Source organism: Calypte anna, chromosome 18 (genome assembly GCF_003957555.1).
Source record: "Calypte anna isolate BGI_N300 chromosome 18, bCalAnn1_v1.p, whole genome shotgun sequence".
NCBI lineage: Eukaryota > Metazoa > Chordata > Aves > Apodiformes > Trochilidae > Calypte > Calypte anna.
In genome coordinates, this window is record NC_044263.1 from 6,560,968 (window position 1) to 6,587,830 (window position 26,863).

The 26,863-nt window shown below is 51.7% G+C and overlaps 3 protein-coding genes across 4 annotated transcripts in view; 1 reads left to right on the forward strand and 2 right to left on the reverse strand.

Moving 5' to 3' along the window:
* ACSF2 (acyl-CoA synthetase family member 2) overlaps positions 1 to 23,017 on the forward strand; it is a 32,548-nt gene extending 9,531 nt beyond the window's left edge. The window contains exons 9-16 of the mRNA XM_030461630.1: positions 671 to 762; positions 1,862 to 1,938; positions 20,308 to 20,415; positions 20,551 to 20,702; positions 21,154 to 21,295; positions 22,483 to 22,593; positions 22,773 to 22,841; positions 22,928 to 23,017. Coding sequence (XP_030317490.1) covers positions 671 to 762; positions 1,862 to 1,938; positions 20,308 to 20,415; positions 20,551 to 20,702; positions 21,154 to 21,295; positions 22,483 to 22,593; positions 22,773 to 22,841; positions 22,928 to 22,978 — 802 coding nt within the window. The 3' untranslated portion in view covers positions 22,979 to 23,017. The remainder of the gene's footprint in view (positions 1 to 670; positions 763 to 1,861; positions 1,939 to 20,307; positions 20,416 to 20,550; positions 20,703 to 21,153; positions 21,296 to 22,482; positions 22,594 to 22,772; positions 22,842 to 22,927) is intronic.
* Positions 3,270 to 10,750, reverse strand: CHAD (chondroadherin). Of its 2 annotated transcripts, none has more exons than XM_008494477.2 (4): positions 9,956 to 10,750; positions 6,471 to 6,634; positions 6,132 to 6,277; positions 3,270 to 4,114 (listed from the first exon to the last, which is right to left on the reverse strand). In XM_008494477.2, exons 1-3 carry the CDS (start codon positions 10,733 to 10,735, stop codon positions 6,136 to 6,138), a joined length of 1,086 nt encoding a protein of 361 aa, XP_008492699.1. In that variant the 5' UTR covers positions 10,736 to 10,750; the 3' UTR covers positions 3,270 to 4,114; positions 6,132 to 6,135. The 2 variants fall into 2 exon arrangements, with proteins under 2 accessions (XP_008492699.1, XP_008492700.1); XM_008494478.2 differs by having other exon boundaries at positions 3,270 to 4,117; positions 9,956 to 10,735.
* Positions 23,018 to 23,094: 77 nt separating the features above from the next.
* RSAD1 (radical S-adenosyl methionine domain containing 1) lies at positions 23,095 to 25,621 on the reverse strand. The gene is made up of 9 exons (XM_030462119.1): positions 25,475 to 25,621; positions 25,017 to 25,150; positions 24,727 to 24,931; positions 24,288 to 24,653; positions 24,126 to 24,189; positions 23,901 to 24,048; positions 23,766 to 23,820; positions 23,596 to 23,699; positions 23,095 to 23,515 (listed from the first exon to the last, which is right to left on the reverse strand). Exons 1-9 carry the CDS (start codon positions 25,619 to 25,621, stop codon positions 23,308 to 23,310), a joined length of 1,431 nt encoding a protein of 476 aa, XP_030317979.1. The 3' UTR covers positions 23,095 to 23,307.
* Between the last annotated feature and the right edge of the window lie 1,242 nt (positions 25,622 to 26,863).

Sequence of the window (26,863 nt, forward strand, 5' to 3'; positions counted from 1 at the left end):
GTTTGTCTGTGCCCTGCTGCACAGGAACTCATCCCATGCTGCTGCTTCCATCCCTCCTCTCACCTGCCAGGCCACTCCTTCTGCTCTCCCTTCCCATCAGAGGAGGTTTGCCTGTGCACCTGCTTGTGCTTCAGGAGCCTAAATCCTGCCTTGCAGCTGTGCAGAGGGGTTTGCCACATGTCTGGTTTTGTAAAAATAAGGAAGCCTCCAGGCCACTGTAGGCTTTGGCTGGGGAGCAGTGTTTTCCTGCTTTGTTATGGCTGGTGTGTTTTGACACATAACCACCTGCCCAGCTTCTCCCCAAGTCCAGCTCTGCTGCTGAGATTCCAGCTTGTTCTTCACCTGTAGCTTGTAAAAAAAACAACCAGCCAACAAAAAACCCCACAAAAACCAAACTATAATAAAAACCTCAAAAAAACAAACCAAAAAACCAAACAAGAAACTCCCACCCCCCCATTTTGTTGTGTATCCATAGTACACACACTTATGTTTTTATATATATATTTATTATATCTAATATGTTTATGTGCACTGATGAGGAACATATCTGCTGTGTCTGCCTCTGTGCTGCTCCATGGCCCTGCACACAGTGGGATGGGATGTGGTGCTGAGCTGAGGCTGCCCCTGCTTCCAGCTCTTCAGCTTTGCCTTTTTTCTCCCCTTCCTGCAGGTGCTCCTTTCTTTTTGGCACACCAACCATGTTTATAGACATGCTCTCCCAGCCCAACTTTGACTCCTACGATCTGTCAAGTCTCCGGGGAGGTAAGTCTGACAGCTCAAATGGAAAAAATCCTGAGAAACTGGATATTGCTGGTTCCCTGCTGGGAGACTGGGTTAAGCTTTGCAAGGAAATGGCTTTTCAGGAGGGAATAGTTTAGTTGCACCAGCCTTGTGTTTCACGGTAAATTCGATGCTATGTTTTTTTTCCTTCAAGAATTATGGATTGTTAATATTTCTTCCATTTTAAAGAAGACTGGGGAAGGAACTTCGTTTCACCCGCTAGGTCAGGGAGCTGGGAAGCCTGGTTGTGCTTGGCTGTGGTCTCAGCAGCCACCACGGAGTGGCAGCAGATGCTTTGTGTGCATTAGGTTGGCGTAGTCCCCAAAGCAGAGCTGTGCCCTGATTGCTCTGCTCTGAAGTTTCCTGCCCGATTTTTGAAGTCCTTTATCTTAGGTGCTGGAGAGGGTGTGATAACGTCCTGCAGTTTCCTCTCTTGTCGCAGTCAGCCTCAGAAATATCTGAGCCAAAGCAAGGAGACCACCAGACCTTTTGAGGCAGTAACAGCATGGAGAGAAAGTGGTGCTGGAGCATGAAGAAATATTTAAGCAGATTACCAAATTACCTCTGCAATGTGAAAAATGTTCCTATTTCACCTTGTTCCCCAGCAAAGTCTGTGTAGTAACCAGCTCTTTAACTCTGTCATACTAGGACAGAACAAGTGAAAAAGTGATCTACCCTCTCCCAAAAGAGCTGCTCTGTGTAAGGCAGGAAGAAAGGGTTTTGGTTTTATGGTGGTGATGATCAATGGGAGTGTCTGTCCTGCTGAAAATCTATGCATCTTTCTGCTCCAAATCTTTCCTTTTGGGGAACTGTAGTTTGGACTAGGTTTGTGCTGTAGAGTTTATTTTCCTAACGAGTCAGCTCTTCCAACCCTTAATTCCTTCAGACAAACCAGCCTTGCTGCAGCCTTTGCTTCTAGAATAAGTAGGGCCCGTGTCCACAAACACAAAGTCTTATGACTGGAACCAGTGTATCCCAAGTGTTTTGCCAACATTTCTGGGGGCTCAGAGCCTTCTAAGGGACCACTCTTGGGAATAAATAAATGGTTTCCAAGACTGTCGTATTTTTATCTTTATTCCAGGAGTCATTGCAGGTTCTCCTGTTCCCCCTGAGGTCATGAAGGCAATGATCACCAAGATGCACATGCCAGAGGCTGTGGTGAGTTGTGGTTGCTGTGACTAGAGCTAAAAGTGGTGTTTGTTATGGTGAGACCCTCAGCTTGGGCATCTCTGCATCCCAGCAGTGCCCAGTGGGTGCTGGAGCTGCTGGGATCAGGTGTGTGTGGGACTGAGGATGTGAGGCCAGGCAGAGATGTGGAGAGGGGTAGAGGGGCTGGGAGGAAGGTGGGGGTTCTGCCTGTGTGGGATGTCTGGAGAGGAAGCTTTGCAAGAAGAGAAGACATTGCATTCAGTGTTGTTGAGTGTTTCAATAACGAGCATTTCAAAGCTTATAAACCCTTCTGTTGTACATGCTGCAAGGATGAATGATGATGGAAGAGTCATTTCTGGTTTGTATAAGCATGGGTGGGTGCATTTGTTCATCTTGCTGTGGAGCTGTCAGGTTTCCTTCATCATCCTGGACTGCATGCAGATATAAAACCTTGTTGCACGCTGCATGTTTGAGTCTGAATGGTGCCATCCACACGTGCAGCACCAGGCACTGCTTTGCCAGGAGTGCAGCACGTGCTGGAGCACATGTGCTGCTGCCCCAACACGTGTCCTTGCACCCTCAGCCAGTGCAAGAGCATCAGGATGTCCTGCATGTGGAGGGGGACAGGCCAGCAGCAAAGTGGTCAGTGGTGCTCCAGGTGAGGTGGTTCACGGACAGGTTTTAGTTTGTTTTAAAGGAAATAACTTGGGTGTCACACTGCTGTCTGGTGCTGATGGATGCACACGTGGAGTTGGGAGTCAGGGCTTTTATTGTTGGTAGATCTGGCTCAATCCAGCACCAGGGCTTTCCAGGGATGACTTTGCTCTGCTGTGGACAAGGGGAGTCCAGGGCATCTGTCCTGGAGCTGTCTTGGAGACAGACAGGAGTTTTTTCTTGGATGCTTTTAATGCTGAGCTGAAAAAAACCAGGGGCAGGCCTGGTACTGTTGCCCTGACTCTTGTCAGGTGACACCTGCCTATTTTTATAATAGGATTGAGTTTGGCCTCACAAAATATTTTCAAACATTACTGCAAGTGCTCAGGACTCATTAGGTGTCACATGTTCCTGCTTTGTAGAATGAGAAATAATAAAAGCCTCCCAAACAGTTGCTCTGCCCATAGGATAAAGAGGATTAAGTCTATATTTGTACCACTGGTCTCGTGTTACTTCTGATCCTCCAGCCCTCAGACAGACACAGGGAGACTTGGTGCATTAATCTTTGCAGCAAGAGCTTTATACAGAAGATGTACATAAGAAAATATACAATTTGATTTCTATATAGGAGGCAGAGTTTTTTATCCTCTTAAAGGTCATTTACACTCAGTTACAGAGGAATAAATATACATATATTTATATAACTCTTTAGGATTAAAAAACACAGTTAAGTTGCAACTGTGGTATTGTGATAGCCGTGACAATAAACCACAGTCATCCTGGTGTCCTGCAAGATCCTCTGGAATGGGGGTGGAGAGCAGAGGGATGCCCCAGCCAGGCTGCACAGCACACACCTTCTCCTCTTGGACGTGTGTGCATCTTGGTAAATCCCACAGAGTGGGAGGGAATCCCATCTTCAGGTGGCTTCAGTCTTGGGGTTTCCCAGTAATGCTTCCCTGAAAGGATTTGGGGCCAACCTGGAGAGATTTGCTGCCCTTTGGGGCATGTCTTGGGGCTGGTGGTTCTTGGGCATTGCTTCACCTCTCCCCTTCAACCCTGGCCTGCAGGGATCTCCTCCGTGGGAAGGCAGAGGAGTCTCTTTGCATGGTTTGAGATGAATTTTCCTGATCAAACAACTGGGGGAGGGATGCTCCTACCTTCCCTCCTGCTTCCACTCCACTGGAAGGAGTGAGCCAGTGACCAACTTGTTGAGAGGGGACATGAGTTGTGTTGCTTCTGGGGCAGATGACTGTGTTTTACCGGCAGGATCTAGGTTAGTTTGTCTTAGTATGGTCATGCATAGTTTAGTTTGTTTTAAAAATGCCTTTTTAAAAATACATAGATGTTGGAAAAGATTGGAAAGGTGGATTCCATCCTGCAGTCAGCAGAGAAGCGAGGATTCGGAGGAGGCTGGAGGTGTTTGGATATATCAGAAATGTTTCCTGACAGGAGAAGCTTAAGGAAGGACTCAGAAGTCAGTAGTTTTCTGATGGTTGAAGTGACCAGTCACCAGGACGGGCCATACTAGGGCCTGCTAGGGGAAAAAAAAAAGAGAGAAATCCATATATTTAAGGGCTTTTTCAAGCAGATCAGTAAATTTGTAGCATTTGTCTATTTTTACATTCAGTGTGTAAATGAAGCCTGTACTTGAAAGAGGGGAGTTAGAAGTCAGGGAGCCATTGCAAGTTCCCCTTGTGGAGGGGAGTGGGTTAGTCCTGTCTCTGACCTCTTCTGCTAACTCTCTGTGTGGCTCTGGAGTATCTTACCCAAAATGTTGATGGTCACTGAGCACTTCCTTCATAAAGGAAGAAACCCAAGAGTGAAATTTTCAAGAGAAGTGAATTATTTTCGTGCCCTGGTTTTGGAAGCCCAGGGTCAGATAGATTTTTCAAAACTGCCTTTAATCTGAAAGGTGGTCAGTGACCCAAGTCTCTGGTCATCCCTGAAATACAGACCCTCATAGGTGACATCTGAGAAAGCTGCCTGGCCCTCCAGAGGTGTGTGATAAAGTCAGAGGTACTGCATATTCCTAAGAATCATGTTTACCACATGAGTACATTTGTGTGTCTGCACTTTGGCACTTGCACCTTAGGGTACCAGGCTCTGTCTTCTGCAAAACTGGAATAAATATTTTTCTATTTCATTAGCACTGTAAACCTGTCTGAGAGAGCTGGGTGGAAGGGGCTAAGAAAAAACAGGCTTACTGTCATGGATTTATTACTCTCGTGGTGGAAGAGTGAACTCAAATTGAGTTCAGGCAGGAAGACAAGAAGGTTAAGAGGGGCCAGGCTTGTAAATAAAACACATTTAAGTATTGTGGTTTAGAAAACCAAAGTTTTTCCATCCTTAGAGGGGAACTTTACCTTCCCTATATGGAATGACTGCTATTTCCATTTCTAATCCCTAAAACCTCTGGCACTGCAAGAGAAATAACCACTTTAGGCAGGCACAGAACCACTGGCATCCCTGACACATTGGTCATAAATTTACTTTCTCCTTCCTGCTATGCATATCTTTAGTGACCTGGGGACCAAATGGCCATAACTGGGGTTTGGGCTTCTGCCTTGTCCTTTCTGAAAGGGCACAGTGACAGCCCTTGTTCATCCAGTGCAGTGCCAGGTAACTTAACAAATGAGCAAACAGCATCCAAACTTGCAGGCTCATCCATTCCCAAGCCCTTGGGAATCCACACAAGCTCTGTACTGGGATGAGGAAAAGCAAAATATTTGGGATGGAGTGATGATAGATGTGGTTTTCCTGCTACTGTGAGCAGAATGTAATCCTCTTGGTTTTCCAGTTGTGGAAGGTGCTTGTGTGGTAGGTTTTCACAGTTGATGTTTGTGTTTAGAGATGTCAGCAAGCTCATTGCTCATGGGAAAGTCAGCCCTGTCTCTGAGTCACCTTCTGGCCCAGGACACTTTATTAAAAAAATATTTGCTGTCTCCTACCTCCCTCTTCTGGGACACTCATTTGAAGGCACCAATCCTTGTTTTTAAATACCTGAGAGTCTTGGATGGGAATTGTAATTGCCAAAAGGCAGATGCTGGACTTAGAACTGCTTATGGAAGACATCAACCTTCAGAGGAGCCAGATTTCCCAGCTGTGTCCTGCCCTGCTTTTCAAACCAGACCTGGAGAACCTTTGCTAGGGCAAAAGCTTGGAGCTTCTCCAATTGGTTAGAGAAGTCAAATGTGTGATTCCCAGCTCAGGGTAAGAGTGGGTTAAATCCACCCTTGTTTTGACACTTTAATTACATGTTTCACCCTTTCTGCTGCCCTGGGCCTGTCTTTAGCCCTGTTTTTGTTTTCCAAGGTTGAATCCATCCCTGGTGCTCCAGGCAGATTCTCTGCTCTGGGAGCCCCAGGACTGCCAGGAGATAGCTCTGAGAGGAGGCAGTGTTGTGTGAATGGATGGATGAGCTGCTCTGAGCCAAACTTCAGTGCCACCGAAGTCGGAGATAGAAGTCCCCGTACCACTGGTGGCATCAGGGTCTGCTGCACACCAGACTAAAAGCTTTGGGTGGGGAGTGTCTCTGTGACCCATCTTACGTGTTTAATGGCGGTTTCCCTTCTTGGACCTCTTGGTGGGGAGCTTGCAGGTCCGGAGGGCTGGGGTGTCTCTGATGGGCTGTCCCCGGTACTGTGCAGGCGTGGAGCAGGTCTCATCAGTGCGAGTGCGATTGCCCTTCAGCCACCTGGGACACAGGGAGGAAAAGGAAGGAATTTATGAGGCATACAGCTCATCTTGGACAACACTCACACCACGAAAGAAGTAGGAGAGCTGCTCAGCCTTCAGCAGCCTCCTCTTTGCCTGGCAGAGCTTGGGAGACATCCCTGGGGGTGCCTCCAAGGAGAGCCCGGGGAGAAGAGGGGTGGGTGGTGCTGTACTTGCGCAGATGTGCCAGCTGGCAGCTGCAGTGCCAGGGGTTCCTGGAGAGTGTCAGTGTCTCCAGTTTGTCAAAGGGGAAGCTGCGGGGCAGCTGGGTCAGGCGGTTGTTCTCCAGGTGTGCGGTCTTCAGCGCGGTGACGCCGGCAAACGCGTTGTCTGCAAACTGAAGCACAAAGGTTTGGGGTGAAGAGCAGTGAGTTAGGGATGGGGAGTTCAAACCCAGCTGCCTCTGTTCTGGACTTGCAGTGGCCTGAGCATGGGAAGAGCATGAGAAGGAGCAGTGGAGGGGGGGTTCTGGCTCGCTGGAAGCTTTGGACACCTCAGGGAGGTGTTGGGATGGTGGTTTATGGAGTCTCCTGCCTAAATAAAGCTGTATGCCAAATCCACACAGGATTGTCTTTGCAGCCACATCCCTGAATAAAGTGAGGTCTGGCAGGCCTCTTATTTTTAAGCCATACTTCTCCATTATAAATGGGGATATTTTCTGGGTGTATTCCTTTCCAAGGCTGGAAATCCTCCCAGCTTCTGTTGCCTTCCCTGTCCTGGAACAGCTGAAGGAGGGAGTGTTTGTGGCGTCTGAAGGGGCTGTAGACTTTGGCAGTGCTCGGGGGCTCTGCGTGGAAAGTTAAACTTGGCATTCAAGCAGTGTAGAAACAGAGGCTGTTTCCAGCACCTCAACCTCCTCCATTTTTTTTTCCTCATTTCCAGCGGGTTGTTAATAAGGGATGCTGCAGGATTTTTCTCCTCTCAATTCATGAGCAGTCTTTAAAGGAGAGCAACCCTTAAAAAAGCTGCCAAAGAGAGAAGAGAGGCTGTAGAACTGGCTCTGCAGCCCCCTTCTCTCTTCCCTGAGGTCTCATCTCTGGGTTTTTTCAGCCCATGGTCACTCAGGTTGGAAAGTTTCTTGAAAGCAAACACAACACAACACAAACTTCCATGGAGGTGATGAATTGGAGAGTGGTCATGGGCAAAACACAAAGCTGCCTTCGGCTCTGACCATTTTTCCCCCTCCTCAAAGCACTGGGGGAGCTCCCTGGGTCCCCAATCCAAGGACCTGTGCTCCCAGTTCTGGCCATAAGCTTGCACTTCAGGTGGGACCATCAGGGGTTGTTCAAGTTCTCTAAGCTGCAAAGGTCAAGAGAGGAAATGCACTATTTTAAGCTGTGAACTTTTGTCATCTTCCAAATTAAGCAATGTTGGATAGGATTAGAGCTTAGCTAAGAGATTCCCAGAGTATTGTAGCTGTTGGACAGGCAGTGGTGCTGCACTCCCAAACCCTGCTGACCTTGGGTGGGTTTAACTGTGCTGGTAGTGGAGCTGCTCAGAGAGATGCTGGCATGCTGTGCAGTGGGGTGGTGGCCTGGCCATGCTCAGTGTGGACAGTGCTGCTCTGTCTCAGCTGCTCATTCCTCTCTCAGCCCCATGAGAAGAGTTTGGATCTGCTGCTAGCAGCTGCTGTGCTGCCTGCCAGAGCAGGAGCTTGTAAAGAAAAGGGAGGTTTTTCCTCTGATTTAGATGGAGGGTTGCTGCTGTCATTTATTTCCCAATTAATTATGCAGAGAGAGGGACATCCCTTAATCTTGCAGGATCTGCATTGCCTGGTTTCATGTTGATGGACATGGTGGGTGACACCTGGCACAGGTGACAGAGCCCTGCAGGTGGGTGGTGGGAATGGGAAAGGGAGCTCTGACCTGGAGCTGCAGAGCACCCCCAGGGCTCCCCTCCTCCTGCTCAGCTGCAAAATAGGCTGGGATAGCTTCATGGAGGGAAGGGGATTTGCACTTGATCAGCTCTAAAATCTTCCAGCTGTGCAGGGAACAGCTCAGGACAATATTTTTGTGAAGCAGAAAGCTGCAGTCAGGATGCCAGCGGCATTTAAAGTATTTGGTAGTGATTTCTGGGTCATGGGGCCTCTGTGATTAGATGTCTCCTCACAGTGCAAAGTTCATGCGTGGGCTGTTTGGGTAGGAGACTTTTGAGGATTTGAACATAATTCTGAACTGGGATGGGACTTGTGTTTTCCTGGAAAAGCAAGCAAGCCCTAAAGCTTCTACTTTAGGTAGTCCAGAAGCCACCCCTGTCAGTACTGGTCCTGCAAACTGGTGTCTTACTGGGCTGTCAGGGAGGAAAGGAGGCATCTGGCTGCAGAATAGCTTTTAAGGGTCCTGTCCAGAGCTGTTCACTGAAAAGAAAGTATTTTTTTGCTGTCTAGAGTAGTTAATCCTTGCTTTTTGGCCAAACCAAGGGCTCTTGATTCCCCGGAGTGCTTAGGCATGGGTTAGTCTAGTAACTTCAACATATAACTTGGGATGCTGATGTCTCTGCAACTGATGCAACATTTAAGCTGTAATTTTTGACTTGTGCATGATGAAAGTGCCCTAAAAATGAGTCTAGAGAAGTGCTGTGACAGCATGTCTAAGGTTGTATCCAGAGAGGTCAGTAGGTTGTTTTCAAGTGCTGAGTATGCTCACTCCCATCCTAGAGAGGTTAGTGCTGAGAGTGGACAAGGGCTTAAATACTGACTGGGTGCTACTGAGGGCCTTGGGTAGTGTTGTTCTCCACCTGATCAAGTTGTAATTCCAGTTTCTGGGTGTTTTGGGATGCTATATCCCCTGAAAAACCTGGTGTGCTTTATTCCCAGTAGCTTTCAGGTGATCTGCTTCTCCCTGCGAGTTGCTCTTTGCTGCTAAGGAATTCTCTTTTTCATCTCACCTTCCTGCACCTGGTGGGTGCTGCTTTGCTGGGAAGTCCTGGTCTGCCTTCCCTGGGTGCCCTTCACCTTTGGGCTTTCTGCCAAAGCATCAGCCCAAGGAGAACTGTTCTGCTCCACCTCAGCACCCCCTCTTTCCAGCCTCATGGGGTGCACCTAGGAGGACACCAGGCTGCAAACAAGGTGCTGCTCCTCTTGCACTGTGCCTCCTTCTGTTCTGGCACTGCCTGACATTGCAGAGATCCTAATGTTAGCGATTGCCTGAGTGTGATTCTCCTGCCTATGGACTGTGCTTTCTGACAGAAAAACGGGTTTGTTTTGCCATTTGGGATACCTGAATGTCCCTCCTCCTCTCCAGAGGGAACAGGGCCCCTTTGTAAGATCCTGCTAGAGTTCCTTTGGAGAGAGCATCAATAAACAAGCCTTTCTTTATAACGTGTAAAATTGGGAGTTGTGGGGGGAGGTGTAGGTCCCTTTGCCTACCCCAAATACCTTTCTCAATGACTGGTGTCGTCTTCAACTTTTGGGAGAAAATGTGCTGCCTTTCCAAGGAGTTTGATCAGCTCCAGATAACTTGGTTTTGCATAAAATAACTCAACAGAAGGGTGGAGAACTCTCTTTTATCCCTTGGGCTGTGTCAGGGGTGTTACCAGCTGGTCAGACCCCGCAGACCTGCATCTCCCCTCCCCTCTGCAAGGGAGGAACAGCAAACAGAGGGCTTTGTAAAGCAGGAGCCCCGTGTTTCTTATCTGGAACAAATGGAAAAAGACTCACCTTCTTCAGTTTCATGTTGTCCAGGTTGAGTTTCTGCAGGTAGCGCCCGAAGGACTGGAAGGCATTGTCAGGGATGACCTCGATTGGGTTCTGAGAAAGCTTCAGTTCCTCCAGCACTCTCAGCTTACTCATTGCATTCACAGGGTAGCTGCTCAGCTGGTTCTTGTCCAAGTGGAGGACAGCAAGATTTTCTACGTCCTCCAGAGCCCCAGGCAGGAGGTTGGTGAGGGAGTTGTCAGAGAGGAAGAGCCAGCGCAGGTCTTTAGCCCCACTGAAGACCCCTGGTTTCAGCTCCCGGATTTTATTGCTGCCTAAGTGCAGGATGAAGAGGTTGACAAGAGGAGAGAGAAGCCCTTTGGGTAGCTCTGGGATCTTGTTCCGGTCCAGGTACAGGTAGGTGAGCTCAGACAGGTCATCGAAGGCTCCTGGCTTTATGACACTGATCTGGTTGTCAGTGAGATAGAGGTAGACCAGGCTTTTGAGCCCCCTGAAAGCTCCCGTGGAGATCTCCTTGATCCGTGAGCCCTGGAGGTGCAGGGACACCAACTTCTTCATGTCACGGAAGCCATTGGTGGGCAGGACAGGGAAGTTGTTCTTCTGCAGGTTGAGGAGCCGGGTTTGCTCAGGCACCTTGGGGATCTTTTTCAACCCCACGTTGTCACAGATGACGTGCTGCAGGTCTCCCCCGTGACAGTGGCAGCTCGGGGGACATGCCTGCACCACCGGGGCAAGACATGCCACTAGGCTGAGGACACTGAGGAAGAAGGCTGAGAGATTCATGGCCAGATCTGGAATTGGTGTGGTGGGAAGGGAAGCGAGAGGAGGGAGATGGGTGGGAGGGAGAGAGTGACTGGGTTTGCAGCATGCTGAACACAGCCCTATTTATAATGTTATTAAAAAGCAAAATCCCTTCCCACAAACCGCAGGCAGCAGCCAGTTGGAAGCAACTGGCTTTGGGAACTTACTGTGAGCTTAACCCCTTGGCACCAGGCAGAGCAGTGTCCAGGGGCCTGCCCAGGGCTCTGCAGAGGTAGTTTTCCTTTCTGCAACAGGGAGACAAATGGTCAGGAAGAACAAACATGGGGCTGCTCTGTGGGGAGCATCTCCTCTGCTGAGGCCCAGGGTCATCAGTGAGGGGAAAACAACCTGGTTTGGTTGAAGGGCGCAGCGGGGAGCAGTGCTGTGCCCCACAAACACCTCTGCTTCCAGCAGACTCCTGGGCTGTCTTTAGCCTTGGCTGATTTGGGGAGAAGCACCTTGTCCTCTTACCAGAGGAAGGGTTTTTTTTGGGGGGGTCTTGTCTTGATTTTGAAGGAGTTTGCCTGAGTGTGGATGGGAGAAAGTGGGAGCTCTACAGGGTCCTCCCAATGACAAACAGTGCTGTGGTTGCTCTTGCAATTCAAAGTTTTGGTTGAAGGTTTCCAAATCTAGGTAGCACCTAGGGGGTAGCCAAGAAAGGGAAAGTGAAGATGGTCTTAATTTCTGCTGTGTATTCTCTAGGAGCAGTGGAGTGTGACACATCCATGGTCATGGGCAAGAGGTTGTTGGCTTTTCTCAGCATGTGGCCCTGTGGAGCATCCCCCAACAAAGCATGGGCAATGGCAGACCCTGTGGGGAAGCTCTGGGACGTGGGGATGGATATGAAATGCAGGGTCCTACTGTGTGCCAGGCTTGGAGGAGGTGTATGTGGCTCTCAGGATGAAGCTGTGGGCATTGGTGAAGGGATGGTAAGGTAGCAGAGCAAGGAAGCTACTGCTGGAACTGGGAGTGGGGTCTGCCTTGGCTCCTGCCTGGGGACAGAGGCTCCAGAGGTGAGCTGATGACGCAGGGGATGTCCCTTGCTCTCCTACTAGAGAAGGTAAAGCAGTTAACAGCCCCAGATCCTCCTTCTGCCAGTGCAAAGAGAGAGATCCAGGGGTTGTGGGGTGGGGTTTGGAAGTGGAACATTTTGAACTGATTTCCAGCCAGTTCCTGGCTGCAGCACACAGCTGAGAGCCCAGCACATAACTGTGAGCTTGTTGAGATTTCTGCTCCTGAGGCTGGCTGCAGAGCCCCAGCGGAGCTGTTGCAGAGGCGAGACAGGATCAAGAAAGGGAGGAAATCCAAAGGCTGACTTAGGACACAGACTGGCTCATTCACTGAGATTTCTGGGTTTTTCCATTGTTGCAGGGAGGAATCAGCCAGCGCTGCCGGGCCCGTTCCGGACGGCGTTGTGCAAACCGCCGGCAGCCCGGCTCTGTCTGGAGGGTGTTTGCATTGTGGGACTGATCTGAGGGAGAAAAGGGGCTCCTGGGGTGTCAGGAGGAGGTTCTGGTGAGCCTGTGGGGCAGGTGAGGTTGACCAAGTGATGATGTAATGTGGGACCTGGGTGCAAACCAGGCCTTGTCAAGCTTCCAGTGTTTGTCAGCCCTGAGGTGACTCGTCCTGCTGGGGCCTTGCTGCTCACATCAGCACCAAGTTCTTTTGCCTCATCTCCAGAGAGATGCTCTGACCATGGGAACTCCAGGCTCCTGCTGGAGGGACCTGTAGGATTTAAAGCTCTTTGATTAAAACAATTGTATTTTTCTTATTCCATAGTGGTCATGTACATGCTTTGATCTCAAAGCTCTTTGAGAAGCTTTGTTGTCAGGACTTTTGGGATAGTGAAAAAGGAGGTGGACAGAAGAACCCTCCATGTTTTCCTCCTTGAGGGCTTTGCAAACTCCATCCATAAGTACAGCCCACCCACATGTATTTCTGGAACAACACCCATTTCAGAGGCTAAACTATCCAAACCTCAAACCATCTTCTCATCCTTCTTCTTCTGAGGATCTCTCCCACCCTTTACCTCTTGGCTGGCTGAGACCACAGATTTTGGGAGGATGGGGACACTCTCCCTGCAGGGATGTGCATGCTGTGGCTGAAGCAGACAGGTTGAGGACATGGGTAAGACCCATACCTTCTTCATGAAGATGCCATGATGTCACCATGCTGGTGCAAGTTGGGAAGGTGCCCCTACCCCAGAATCTCCCCACCAGCCCAGTGCCTGCAGCCTGCAGCAGAGGTTAGGTGGATGCCAGGTTATTTTTGGTCCCATGGTGGGGTGGCAGCAGGGCTGTGCTAGTGGGGGAAAGGTGCTGCTCAGTTCTCTTTCTCCAGGCACAAATGTTGAACACAAGAAAGTTCTTTCCCCCGAATGTTTTTTGACTCCTGCACCCTGGTGAGCACATTCCTGTGGTGGGATCTGGTTGGCATCTGCCACTGCTGGCACCTGGCCACAGGCTCCCCGCTGTTTGTGTTTTGAGCTGCTCACTGGTGGGGTCTGATCTTCCCACACCAGGTTTTGCAGCCCTCAACTGCACAGCAATTCTCAAAAGCTCACCCAGGTCCCACTTGTGGGTGGCTCAGCAGTCTGGCAGTGACAATGACAGCAGTGTCAGTGTTCCCTTGGTGGCAGTGGGACACCACAGAGAGCTGGGTCAGTTCCAGCCCCCTGCCTCACATGTCCCCTGCGAGGACATGGCAGGAGAGGCAGGATTATCCTGCCATCCTCTCTTTCTTAATTGATGAACAGTTCTGCAAACATTCCTGGTGCCTGGTAATTGGCAGATGCTGAGCTCCCCTCCTCTCCTTGGAGGCATTGTGGGCTGAACAAATAAATGCAGTTTTGGAAAGAGTATAAATATAGATTTGGAGAGTTTCTTTGGTGCTGCAGATCAGAGCTGCTTTGATAAAACAGGAGAGATGGTCTTTTCCATGTTTAATCCTTATTTTTGTTAGTATTGACAAGTCTGGCATATCAAGCTGGCTGCACATGCCATAATCCATGTTAAAATATTCCATTGCTCACTTAAACCTGATTCTGCAGCTTTTAAGGGAATGTAGATCTGGTTTTGTACGTCGGTCCACCTTAGCAATCACCTTCTTGATGCAGCATCAGTGCAGCTGGCCTTGGGGCAGTTTGGGGGTGCCCTGGGGTGCACATGCTGCCTCCCCTTCACAGCCTGCACAGCACCAGCCCTGGTGGAGATGAGCCCCTGCCTCTGTTGGGCACAAGGTTGGAGAAGGTACAAGCTCTGCAGTGTCCCAGAGCAGGGTTGTCCCAAGCAGGGACTCTCCAGACAGTATTTGAGGAGGTCTGGTGGGTGGACAGGCATGGGGAGCCCCATTGGGTCTCCTGGGACCTCTCCACTCTTCCAGACAGTACCTGTGAAATTCCTGGCTTTTGGCAATGTGCATGGGTCCTGTCAGCATCAGTGGCTCTTGGAGCTCTGGGTTCAGACTCAAGTTGATGTTTCTATTTGACATGCTTGAAGGGCCCCTTTTGCTGCAGACTGGAGGCCCAGGCTGCTTGTTGAGCTGAAGGATGTGGTGGATTCACCTCCTTCCTCCTGATGGTTTTCTTCCACTGTAGCCTGGCCTCCACCCATTGAGATGCTGCCAGTTTGGCTCCCTGTTGATGTGCTCCCACCCTTTCCTTCTGTCTGATCCCAGCATCTGCTGCATGATGCTCTTGGCCTCTCCCATGAAGCTCACCCCACCCTTGCTGCCTCTCCCTGGCCCTGCTGTGTCCACCTTGCAAGGCACTGGGTTTCCCCCAGAAGCTCCCTGCTCTACTCAAGGCTGATGTCCCCTCTGCAGGACTTGCAGGCCATGAAGAAGAGTGGAGCTTTATTCCCTTGAAGGATCCAAATGATTCCTGGAAGACTTCTGACTTCCCAAATGCTCCCCAGCCAGGAGTCCTCCCTGTTCCCAAAATGGAAAAATGTCTGCACTCAGTGACAACTTCCCTGCTTGTCCTTGGCCAAAGCAAGACCTCTCCATCCCACCTTATTTTGGGAAGCATCTGTTGAGTAAGTGGTTTCAGTACCTGCAGGAGTTATGGGAATGTGCTGTGAGAACATGGAAAATTCACTATGGAAGCAGTAAGAACCTGAACTTCCAACCATGACTTTTTTGGGGGCTGAGCTCTCCAGGTGCATGGAGATGTTACCTTTGCTCCCTGTTTTTTTGCTTAGTTTCCTTCTCCAGCAGCTTTGAGCACAGCCCCACTGGAATACCAGTGGTTTTCCATGCTCACAAGACTCTTTGTTTCTCCATGGTTCCTCTCACTTCTTCCTTTTAATTCCACTTTTTCTAAACTCATTGGCACCCAGCAGCAGGGAGGATGAAGTTAATTACATAGGAAAGACCTTTGATCAAGCTGTGGATAAACCAGTAACTGCACATGCCTTTGCTGGTTGCCACTGGGCAGTGCTTCTGACATGATGGCAGGACTGGGGAAATACTTGCAAGCCTCAAGACTTTTGCTTAAACTGAAGAGAAGAGAGGCAGCTTTAACTCCAGACCATGAGGAGCAGCTTGTCCTGACTGCACAATACCAGGAGGTTGATTTTCAGCAGCAGCCTTGTGGCCCAGGAAAGCTGGGTTCCCATTTTTGCCTCCTCCTGAGGCGAAGCCATTGCGTGCTACGACACAAAGGCAGCACTTTGGGCACCTGATATTTTTGGGAATTTTTGAAACCCCATCCAAACTGGGACTGTCTGGCAGCTCTCTGAGTGGGGGAGAAATGCCAACAGGGTGGCCACCCCTGGAGGTTTGTCCTACAAGACCTGCTTGTTTGTGTCCTGACATTTTTGACACAAAGATGGTTCTGTTGCTGGGGGAGGAAAGGAAATCTCTGTGTGACATAGGCTGGACGTGATCAGAAACTGTTTTTACAGCAGCAGAGTTGATGTGAAGGTTCAGGAATATTCCAATGCAATTTGTGATAGTGGGGCATCTCCAAAGCAAGGAGACACGTGTCCCCAGAGGGCTGTAAAACTCTGGGTGATCTTGGTAGAGAGCAGCTGAGTGAGGGAAGATCGATGCTCAGTTGACAGTTTGGAACTGGCTGCAAGGGGAAGGGCTGTGGTGGACTTTGGTGGAGATATTTGAGGCAGACAACATGCTCAGCATGGGTTTAGGGATAATTGGATCCATCAGGCATGTTACACTGAGTGGGGTTCAAAGGGCCTCTTAGAGTCTCTCAGCACATCTCTTGGGCTGCCAGTCAGCTTTCTGGTGTTCATTGCGCCCTCTTTGAAGTCTGAAAATCCCTATTATTTCATGCTCAATTTACTGCTTTCTTTTCCAAGGCCAGTATTGTCTTCAGCAAAGCTCAATTTCTGTAGATTTTAGTTTGGTGGTTCAAGCCCTGCCATCATCCTCCAGCGTGGCATAGCCAGAGAGTGGTGAGGAGGGGCAGGAAGAGCCTCCCTGAGCATCATATGGGTCCAGAGAGGGTTTCTTCAGGAACCTTGTGGCCTCCTGCAGCTCTGAACTGCTTCAGTCCCACCCACTATAACCCTGTTTGAGTTACTGGTGGTACTGAAACCAGCCTTTTCATCACAGCCTTTCAGCAGTAGTTGAACACGCAGGGAAGTGGTGTTTTTACTGCTGTTGAACACTGGGGAAAACCGAGGAGCAGGGAGCTAATGTGACCAGTTCCAAGTTATGCAGTAAAAAAGCAGCACAGTTGGGAAAAACCCAGGGTCTTCAGAATCCCTGCTCTCCCCACCAGATCAGTCTGCCTCTGATATGTTTACTAAAGAGACTGGAGTCTGATTGTTTTGACTTTATTTTTCATTTTTAGACACTTCCTTCTTCAGACTGTTTTGCCTGTTCCGCAGTGGCCAGTGTTTAAACAGCACTAGCAGGAAATGTTTTTGAAATGTGCTTTAAAAAACACAGTTCTGCTAAGATGTTCTTTTTATTCCCCATATAGACAGAGGTTTAGGATTCACAAAGAATGAATCTCTTGTCAGAAGGAGTAAGTTAGGTGGCAGTTTGTTTTGGAATTATCCTTGTCACTGCTGAAGGCAATGGCCAGGGGGATCACTTGTGGTCCTCACAGTAAAAAAAGGCTTTACAGTCAATTATTCTGTACTCTTGTAACTTGTTTCAAAGCCAAGAATCTGAGCTGGACTCCTTGCCTCTGAAAAGCTTTGCTTTGACACTAGATACAGCTCCAGTGGAAATTATGGAGCTGATGTAGAAATTATTGGGTGAGGTTCTGGACTGAATTATACTGGATGACAAGGTTAGATGATGTTAAGTGTCCCTTTGGGTCTTGAAAGCTATGAATCTTTGTGGATATCTCCAAGTTTAAATTGGTATTTGGGTTTTTGTGGAAGTGTTGGTTCATCTCCTGCATCACGAGCCATGGCTGGGGTGGGATGATGGAGTTGCTGGAGGATGCTCTGTGTGTCAGATGAAGGTCAGGCAGGACAGAAGTGCTGGTGCAAGGGCTCACTCCACTCACTGCCTTGGTCCTGGGCATGCGGATGGAGAAAACACTGTCCCAAGAGAGAAATGCCATCTTGGGAAGGTTGGGAGCAACACCCTGGTGTTCAGCTGCAGAGAGCATGGCTGGTGCAGGCAGATGGGGAGGAGGCAGCAGGTCTGAACCTTCCTCACTCTTGGAAAACCCATTCTTGAGTGTGTGTGTGGGTGCAGACCCCCACTTTGGGGCCATTCAGTACTTGCCCCCTCTAGGCCATAGCAGCCAGAGGTAATTTGGTATGGAGATTAAAAAAAATTGTCCTAGGGTGTTGTGTCACCTCCTTGGAGCAGCTGGGCCTTGCTCCCCCTGTTCTCTGGGAATGACAATGGGATCCAGATTGTAAGCAGTATCCTAGATGAGGGCCTTACCAGATGGTGATGAGGATGACACTAGAATTCCCGAATTTGGTGAGCTGTAGGTATATGCAACTGGTGGAAAAGTGCCAAAATACTGCACGATTCGAATTGGGCTGAAATTGAACAGTACTTGACAAAGATCAGTTTACTCAGACCCTACAAACAGTGATTCCCTGAGAGACCCTTTGAGCTCTCCTGGATTGCAGTGGGCTGTGAGCTGGGACACTTCTCAGGCACAAACCACTCCAGGACAGTCAGATCACAAAGCTGATGGGAGGCCAGGGCAAGTTCATCCTCCTCAGGCCATGCCCATTGAGGGATGCTAATGTATTGTATTTCCTCCCTACTTGAACAGGGACATTTAACTACAGCCCAGCCTCCACCTCTGCCTGTCTGTGCTTGAATATCAGCATTTGCTTTAGGTGGGATATTTATGTGCATTTCACTGGGCCCAAATATTTGTCTCTGTGTGGGTATGTTTTTTGTTTATGCACATATATAGTTTAGTTTAGGATATCTTTTAGTAATTTAGTGTTAATTGTGTCATTCTAAAATCTGTAACCAAGTTGCTGTTTTAGCCATAATATATTCTACTGAATCACCTGTTAATCTTTAAATTGGTTAAGCCTTGTGTGCTGTGAGGATTCAGTCTTTTATTGATTGAAACTTGAATTTTTGCCCAATCATAGTGGTGTCAAAGCATCCCATCTGCAACAAGGTGTGGGGGTGTTCATGGGGACAAGTTGCTGCCCACGGCATGGCCAGCTGGTGCTTGGGGTACATGGCCCACAGCCAGGAATCTGGAGGAGCCTGGTGAGCACCCACAGCATTGTTCTGCCAGGGACCTGCCTGCTCCTGTGTCCAATTAAACTGGAGAGACCCGGAGAGGCAGAAAGGATTGACTCAGGACTTGGCCAGGATCCTGGGACTGACATGGCAATTCATCCAGCAGAGTAAAACAAAACAAAACCAAAAAAAAAGACATTGGGATTTTTAAATAAGCATTTAAGATCTTGGATTTGGGTCTCATCAGTCATTTGATCCAGCCACAGGACTTTTATTAGTGGGTAGGAGAGCAATCCTGTCTGAGCATCAGGTGCTGTAGGTTTCCAGCCTGGCTGGGCTGAAGCTGTCACTGTGTCTGATAGGAGAAGCCCATTTCCAGTTGCTCCCCAGGGGCTGCCAGGCTCCTAGCAGAGCAGTTTGCACCAGATGGTCCTTGCAGCATCCTGTAGACTATCTCACGCAGATTCTTGGCTAAGGGGAGGCTCCTGCAAATCTCCAGCTTGGATTCATCCTGACCCTGGTGTCATAAATGAGCATCAGCCGTTTTGACAGCTTGTGCCCAACCTGGGATCCTTCAGCAGCCCCAAACAGCAGAAAGTGCCAAGTGCTCTCACCACTACTGTGTATTGCTCGTTCAGGATATATCCCTGATTTTTTTTCAGGATGCCTTTTGCAAAAAAGAAAACAAACCAAAAACCTCATTAGTTTTGGGCTCGGTGCCTGGAGTATGGCGAGCACCATGCAGAAGCCCTGAGCATGCAGATGTGCAGCCAGCAATGGAGCTGGGGATTTGCTTAGAAGGCAAGACCCAGGTGTGGGTGCCAAGGCTGTAGGAAGATGGTGAGGCCCTTTTGGTGCATCAGAGCTGCTTGTGCATCACACTGAAGGTGAGGAGGAGAAAGAAGGAAATGCTTCCTGCCTCAGTCCTTTCCCAGCCATGCTCTCCCAGCAAAGCAGCCACTGGTGGCACTAGTGACCCTGCCTGATGACACAACAAGACAAGAGCAGTGTTGCAGCATGTCCCACCAGTGAAATGCAGCTCCCAGGAGTTGGAGGTGAAGCAGCAATCCCAGCAATGGTGCTGTCAGGCAGCTCAGAGGTGCCCAGAACACCTCCTGGCTTTTGCTGTCTCAGCAGGCCACTGGTTTGGGCATAAAGAACTGGAATTTTCCTCCAAGGAGAAGTGACCTTCAGCTGAGGTGACTCAGAGCCTGCTGTTGGGATTAGTGGTGAGGGAGGTTTAGCAGTGAGAAGCTTTTGTCCTGCTGTGAGGCATTTGGTCTGCAAGTGCAGCTGTGCTGAGTGCTGGGCAGCCTCGTGATGCCTTTTGGAGAGTTACAGGAGCTGATGTCTGCACAAAAGGATCTGGAGCAAACAACCGTGCTGAGGGACACACCAATTCCACAAGAGTCCACTGCTGGCTCTGGGATTTTTCCAAGGTGGTGTCCAATGTCTTTAGAGAAAAGAAGATGGACTCTTGCACCTTGAGTAGATGGCTGCAAGGGCACCAAGGCAAGAGCAGGGTCTGGCTAGGGAGTCAACAGGACAGGGCTTGGAGAGATAAAGGTTAAAAAAGAGGAGGGTGAACTGGGGGCCCCCAAGAAAAGCAGCTGGGTTGTCAAAAGTCCCATCAACCCAGGATGTTGTGGGTCTAGAGCAGAGTGATGGAGGCCAGGAAGGCCATGTCAAGCAGGTGCAGTGCTGTTTTAGGTGCTGTCTCCCCAGGACTCTCTGGCAGGAGTGTTGGGAGAGCCCCATCCATGGGTCATGAGAGCAGAGAGCTTCCCTGTGACTTATGAGACTGCCTCTATCTCTTCTGTGGCCAGCACTGGCTTAATCTTTCCCAGAGCTGGAGCTATGCAGGCCTCTTTCTCCCTGAGGCATCATCTCTGCTCTTGTGTTTGCAGGTTGCCTATGGGACCACAGAAAACAGCCCTGTCACCTTCATGGGGTTCCCCAATGACAGCATTGACAGGAAAACTGAGACAGTGGGATACATATTTCCCCACACAGAGGTGACCATGCCCCTCCCCACCTGCTCCAGGTCCTCTGCCTGCAGCAGACCTCAGCCCGTTCTCCCTGCCTGGTGGTGGGGTTGGGATGTGCCATCACGTTTAACTCAGACATTCCCTCCTTTTCTTGAATTGCAGGCAAAAATTGAGGATCCAGAGACAGGGAAGCCTGTGCCTCTGAACACTCCTGGGGAACTTCAGGTCCGTGGCTACTGTGTCATGCTGGGCTACTGGGGTGAACCTGCCAGGACAAATGAAGTGATCACTAAGGATGGGTGGTACAAGACAGGGTGAGTCTAGAAGCAGCTCTGCTCCTCCTGGGCTGTCTTGCAGGGTGATAATGGAGAGGGATGGGTGTGTACAGACCCTGGCTGTGATTCCAAAAGGAGGGGAAACTGGCCCCATTTAGCCCTCTGCTCTGCTTGCGAAACTTTAGAGCAGCTTTTCTGAAGAGCCCTCAGTGCCAGCTGGTCCTGGAGATGGGGACAGTTGCTTTGCTACTGGTGGGGTGGGGGTACACAGCAGGGGCAGGAATCACCCTCCCCCTCAGCAGCCCTGATGTTGTGAGGGTGCTGTTGACAGCAGTGTCTGGCTGTAGCAAGAGCTCCCTGATCTCCTCCATGTGTTCAGATTGCATCTCAGACATCTCCAGTAACCCTGACCTGGCCTCCAGGTCAGTATGGCTTGGGAGCCATACTTCCACCCAGCTGGGGAAGGACTGGGAGCCTGGTGTCATTGCAGGGACCTTGCAAGCTTGGATGAACATGGCTACTGCAAGATCATCGGCCGCTGCAAGGACATGATCATTAGGGGAGGAGAGAACATCTACCCATCAGAAATCGAGCAGTTTCTCCACACCCATCCCAAGGTTGAGGAAGTCCAGGTGAGTTGAGGGAAGGCTGGTGAGCAGTGATGGTTCCTGCTTGGGACCTGGTTGTCTCCCCTGGTATTCAGTGTCACCTTTCATGTAATAGTGGTTGGTGAGTGGGAGGGAAAGGCTCACGGCATGGAAAGGGCAGGGAGAGCTAAAGCAAAGCCCTCAGGTTCAGGTAAATTGGTTCAGGCAAACCTCTTGTGCAGTATCTTCACGTCTGCAATCTAGAGACTGTCATTCAGTTTTTAATTGCCTGTCCACTTTCATAGCTCCCTCTGAAATTTTTACTTTGAAAGCAATCTGTAAGGGCAGTTTAGTGATAAGTAATTATGAAGCTCCTGAATCCAAAAAGATTCCTCCAACAAGTCCCTGGAGAAGTGAGACTTAGTTTCACCTCTTCACAAAACAGGGATGATTTGCAGCATTGAGCAGCTGCTCCCAATCTGCTGGGATTGTTCTCCTCCAGGTTTTATGCCAGCCAAGTTTCCCCATAAATAAACCAGTTATTTAGTCAGAGTTGTGCCTGTGCCAGGCCAGCATCTCTCCTTGGAATGGTCCCATAGCAGATGGGTTGCACACCAGCCCTGTTTATTTAGTTTCTAGGGCTTTATGTCACTGCTCTGGACTCAGAAGGACTGACATGTCTCCAGGATTTCCAGATACTGGTTCAAGGCAGGGAATGACAGGAGAACTCTTGTGAAATAGTGTGAGCAATTTTTAGAGATGAGGCTTGGGAAGCCCAGCTCCTGGAGCCACAGGCAGTTTTTCTACTAAAATCTGCCATTCTGGGGGCTTCAAATAATCCTTTAACCTGACTTCATCCCTCTCCTGCTGTTTCATCTGGAGATCCCAAAGCACTTGTAGCAGCCTCCCAAATCTTCTGAGGGAAGCAGAAGCATGTGGAGGGATGACAGGTCCATATTGTGGTCATGATAAGCTGCTGCCTGCCTGGTCTGACTCAGCCCTCACTCCATTGACTTTGCAAAACCAAAGGAAGGTGCTGGTGTCTGGGTGCCCAGCCTGCTCTGAAAAATGGTTGAGGAGTTCCTCCAGGAGTACTCAGTGTCAGTAAAAAGAGGCAGTGCTTAGTTAGCCAGCTCAGGCTGTCTTGGGACAGCCCCACACCATTACCCCAGCACCTGTAGCCTGTGGGAGGAATGTCCCCAGGGGTCACACTGTCCATCTCTCCTAACCAGGTGGTTGGTGTAAAGGATTCCCGGATGGGAGAAGAGATCTGTGCCTGTATCCGAGTGAGGGCTGGGCAGGACTGCACCGAGGAAGAGATCAAAGCTTTCTGCAGAGGGAAGGTGGGTCTCCCACTCCTCTGAGCCCAGTCAGTCAGTTCCCTGATGGACTCAGTAGCTGCTGGGGATTTGCAGATGAAAAAAGGGAGTTTAGACCTGTGGATCCAGCCCTGGTTTGGTCCATGCCACTGGGCTGGATACACTGTTCCAGCAGGGTGCAGTGGTTGGTTTTCTCTTCACAGATCTCACACTTCAAGATCCCACGGTATGTTGTATTTGTGGGTCAGTACCCACTCACCATCTCGGGCAAGGTAAGAGAGGGGATGGGGAAGGGGAAGGGCAGGAGTCCTGTCCTCTCTCCTGTCTGACTCTCTTCTCCTCTCTGCACTTTATTCAGATTCAGAAATTTAAGCTGAGGGATCAGATGGAGAAGCACCTTCAGCTCTGAGCTGAGGAAGCGAGGACCAAAAAGGGGAGAACTCAGCCCCGCATCATCCAGCTTTGTATCTGCTTTTCACCTGTGCCTTGGGCTAGCAGAGACCTACTCTCCCCAGCACCATGCTGATGGCGCTTTCTAATAAAACAGAGAGCCTTTTTGTCCCAGCTGGGCTTGGTTTTTTGCCAACACAAATACAGCAGTGTGAGGAAAGGATGCATGTTTCTGCTCCTGGGGCTGCCAGAGAGTCCTGTGCAGTGTGGCAGTGGCCTCACTGGGCCCGCAGTGCTTGGGGGGCACCCCCTGCACTGGGCAGCCCCTCACCCTGGGCACAGTTCTCTTTATTCCCCACCAGTGACAGCCTCCAGGACCCTGCTGTGCCCCATGGCCTCACCACCATCCCTGTCCCCTGCTGGGCTCCTCCTTGGGACCTTGTGGCTGGGTGCAGCTCTGGGTGCTGGCAGGGCCCAGCACTGCTGCAGCTGGCAGAGCAAGCCAGGCAGCAGTGAGTCCAGCAGGGCCAGACCCTCCCTGGAGCACCGCAAGCCCCTGGGGAAGAAGTGGTGGTTGAGCCCCTGGCTCCATGTGGGATCCCCCCCTCTGCCACTGTGGCACCCCCAGGGGCTCACCTGCCATCCAGGACCAGCCAGCCCTGCTGCTGCAGCTCCTTTGCCTCCCCTGGCCCCCCAAACACGTTCTGCAGGCTGAGGTGGGGGGAGAAGTGCCCCCAACGCTGTGTGCAGGGTCATTAGTGGCAGTTTGTTTGCTGGGTGCTGTGTCCCCAGCCCCAGCTCCTCACCTCAGTTGTGATGCCCTCATCCATGCGTAGCCCCAGGGCGAGCACCTCCTCCATCCTGTGGGCACAGGGAGAGCTGGGGTATGGCACAGCAGGGGAGAGGGTGCAGGGGGGAGACCCCCCCCCCCCAATACTCACTGCTCCAGAGGGCTCAGCACCACTCGCCTCCTGGTGCCATGGCCCTGGCTCTGCACCTCCTGCATCCAGGCATCAGGCTCCAGTGTCTGGACACGGGCTTCCCGGCTCCGACCACCCTCACCCCATGGCACAAACCTCCCATGTGCCCCTGCAATGGCAGGGGGGACAGGATGGAGGTCAGGGGACACACCTGCCCCCCACCAGCCCCCCATCACCCTGGCTTACCTGGCCCCACACCAATGTACTGCTCAGCCCGCCAGTAGGAGAGGTTGTGGGTGCTGAGGGCGCCCTGGGGAGAATGTGGCAAGGGGTGAGGGGGGAAGAAGCAGGCCGGGGGAGTGGCATGGTGTGGCAGGAGGGGGGTTGCAGCCTGGGGGGACACCCCACCTTCCTTGCAAAATTGGAGACCTCGTAGTGTCGGAAGCCAGCAGCCACCAGCATGGTGCGGGCAGTCTGGTACATGTCAGCCAGGAGGTCCTGGGGGGGGCTGGGTAGGGCTCCCCCCCAGACCTGTGCTGCCAGTGCTGTGCCCCGCTCCAGCGTCAGCTGGTACAGGGAGATGTGATCGTCGCAGAACCCCAGCGCTGCCTCCAACCCCTTGGCCCAGGCACCACAGCTCTGCCCCGGCAGCCCGAAAAGGAGGTCGATGGAGGTTCGGCCAGGGAAGAGCCCCCGTGCAGCCTCCACAGCTCCCCGTGCCTCCGCCGCAGTGTGCTCCCGGCCCAGCAGCCGCAGCTCAGCATCGTCCAGAGACTGTGGAGGAGGGAGCAGAGTGGCAGCAAGGGGAACAGGGGAATGCGGGGGTCGGGACAGGGAAGACCCTCACCTGGACACCGATGGAGAGGCGGTTGACGCCAGCAGCCTTGAAGCCAGCGAGGTGTGAGGTACCCGCGGAGCTGGGGTTGGCTTCCAGCGTGACCTCGGCACTGGTGGGGAGGTGAGCAGCCCCTGCCACGGCTTCCAGCAAAGCCTCCACGGTATGGGGGCTGGCCAGACTGGGGGTGCCCCCGCCGAAGAAGACAGAGGTGATGCTGTGGGGAGGAGAGGGTATGGATGCTGTGGGTGGATGCTGAAGGGCTCCAAGACCTCCCTGAGCCCATCCCCCTGCGCACCCACCTCTGCACCCGGCTGAGGCGGAGCAGGGTGCGGGTCTCTCGCACCAGGCAGGCGCCCATGGCCGCCTCGTCCACCGCCGGCACCACGTACTTGTTGAAGTTGCAGTAGGAGCACCGCTTGCGGCAATAGGGCCACTGCGGGCACGGGACACCATGGGGGACCCCAGCACCACAGTGCCTTCCCCTCCCCACCCCCTCCCGCCCCAGGGGTGCCACCCTTCACATGCACAGCTCGGGGGGGTCCCCTCAGCACCCTCACACGTGCAAGGCCGGGTTGTCCTCCCCATAGCGTGCAAGCCCCAAGTTCTCATATTCACCCCCCACATGCACAAGCCTCGGGGTCCCCACCCCTGTGTTCAAGTCCCGGGGATCTCCCCTTCCCTCCCCCTCTTCCGTGTTCAAGTCAGGGGGTGACCCGTGCAGCCCTCCCCGTGTGCAAGCCCGGGGTTCCCCGCTCACGTGCACGTAGAGTGCGGCTGTGGCGGGGGCGGCCGGTTCCGGGGCCGGTTCCGATTCCGGAGCCGACCCCAGAGCCCGTCCTGGGCCGCCCCCGCCGGGCCGCACCGCAGCAACCGCCGCCGCCCGCCGCCACCCCCGCACCGCCATGGGCCCCGCCGCTGCGGCTCCGCCCCGGGGCGGGCACTGGAGGTCCGGCGGTACCGGGGAGGGGCAAGGCGGGAACTAGCCCTCTGCTTCCAGCGAGGCTGTGCGGGGGTCACCCAGCTGGGACTGCCGGTGCTCCCCCGTGCTGTCCCCCCGGGACCTGCCAGACCCGCCTCCCCCGGGGCTGGAGGGGGGGTTTCCAGCTCGGAGGCTCCTGAGCAAGGAGCCATGGTGTGTCACCACGTGCAAACCCAGCGCTGATGGGTCCAGATATTATTTTTTCTTAATTTGTGCTATTAATATCCATGGAGAAGTGAGACCTGTCCATGACGAGGGCCCGTTTCCAGGCCAGGAGTGGGTAGTTTGGGATAACCCACCCTTGACGTAACTGTAGCCGGGAGTTTCCGAGCTGTCACCAGGGGCTATATGAGCAGGACCCTGGTGTGGGGAAGGCAGAAACCCTGGAGGGAGCCTGCCTCCAGCCTTTCACGTGCCAGAGCCATGCTGAGAGCCATGACAGTCATCCCTACCCCTCCTGTGAGTATTTGCAGACTGGCCTGTGCTGTCCTGGTGGGCTGGGATGACCCAAGGGACATCTCAGAGATGTCTGGGCCCATGAGGGCTGGATGTGCCCTGGGGATGGGGGTGGCAGGGAAAACCTGTGGCTCTGCCAGGGCTCAGCCCCACAAGATGGTGCAGCACTGCTTGGGGGACCAGGGATGGGGTGACAGGGGCCTGTGCCTCAGGTGTTGTCAAGTGACTGGTGTGCACTGTTTCTCAAGAGTGTCTCTGCCCACCCAAACCAGGGCTGAGTTCAGCTTTGTTTCTTGCAAACAAAATGTTGAGTATGCAGGGCACTTCTGGGGCTGTGCAAAGGGTGGAGTTATCAGACAGGAACCAAAGGAGAAGCTCCCCTTCCTGCAAGCCTGTCCTGCACCTGGGTTAGTGCTTTGGGAAGCAAAGGAAGATAAAAAGTCCTTCCTTAGACATCAGACATAGAGGTCCACTGTGTCCTCAAGGTCACTGGCTGCAGTTGCTGTCATGGAGATTCCTCCTCTGGGAAGGAAGGTTTACAAGGGTCCTAAAACTAGGGGAGGGAGGAGACATGAGTTTGCTTGCATACACCAGGCTCAGGGATGGTTTGAGGACCATGAAAGAACTTGCTGGAGAAGCAGCATAGGAAAAGAGTCTGACACTAAGCACTCTGTATGTGGTTTTTTTACATGAAGCAGACACAAACAAACA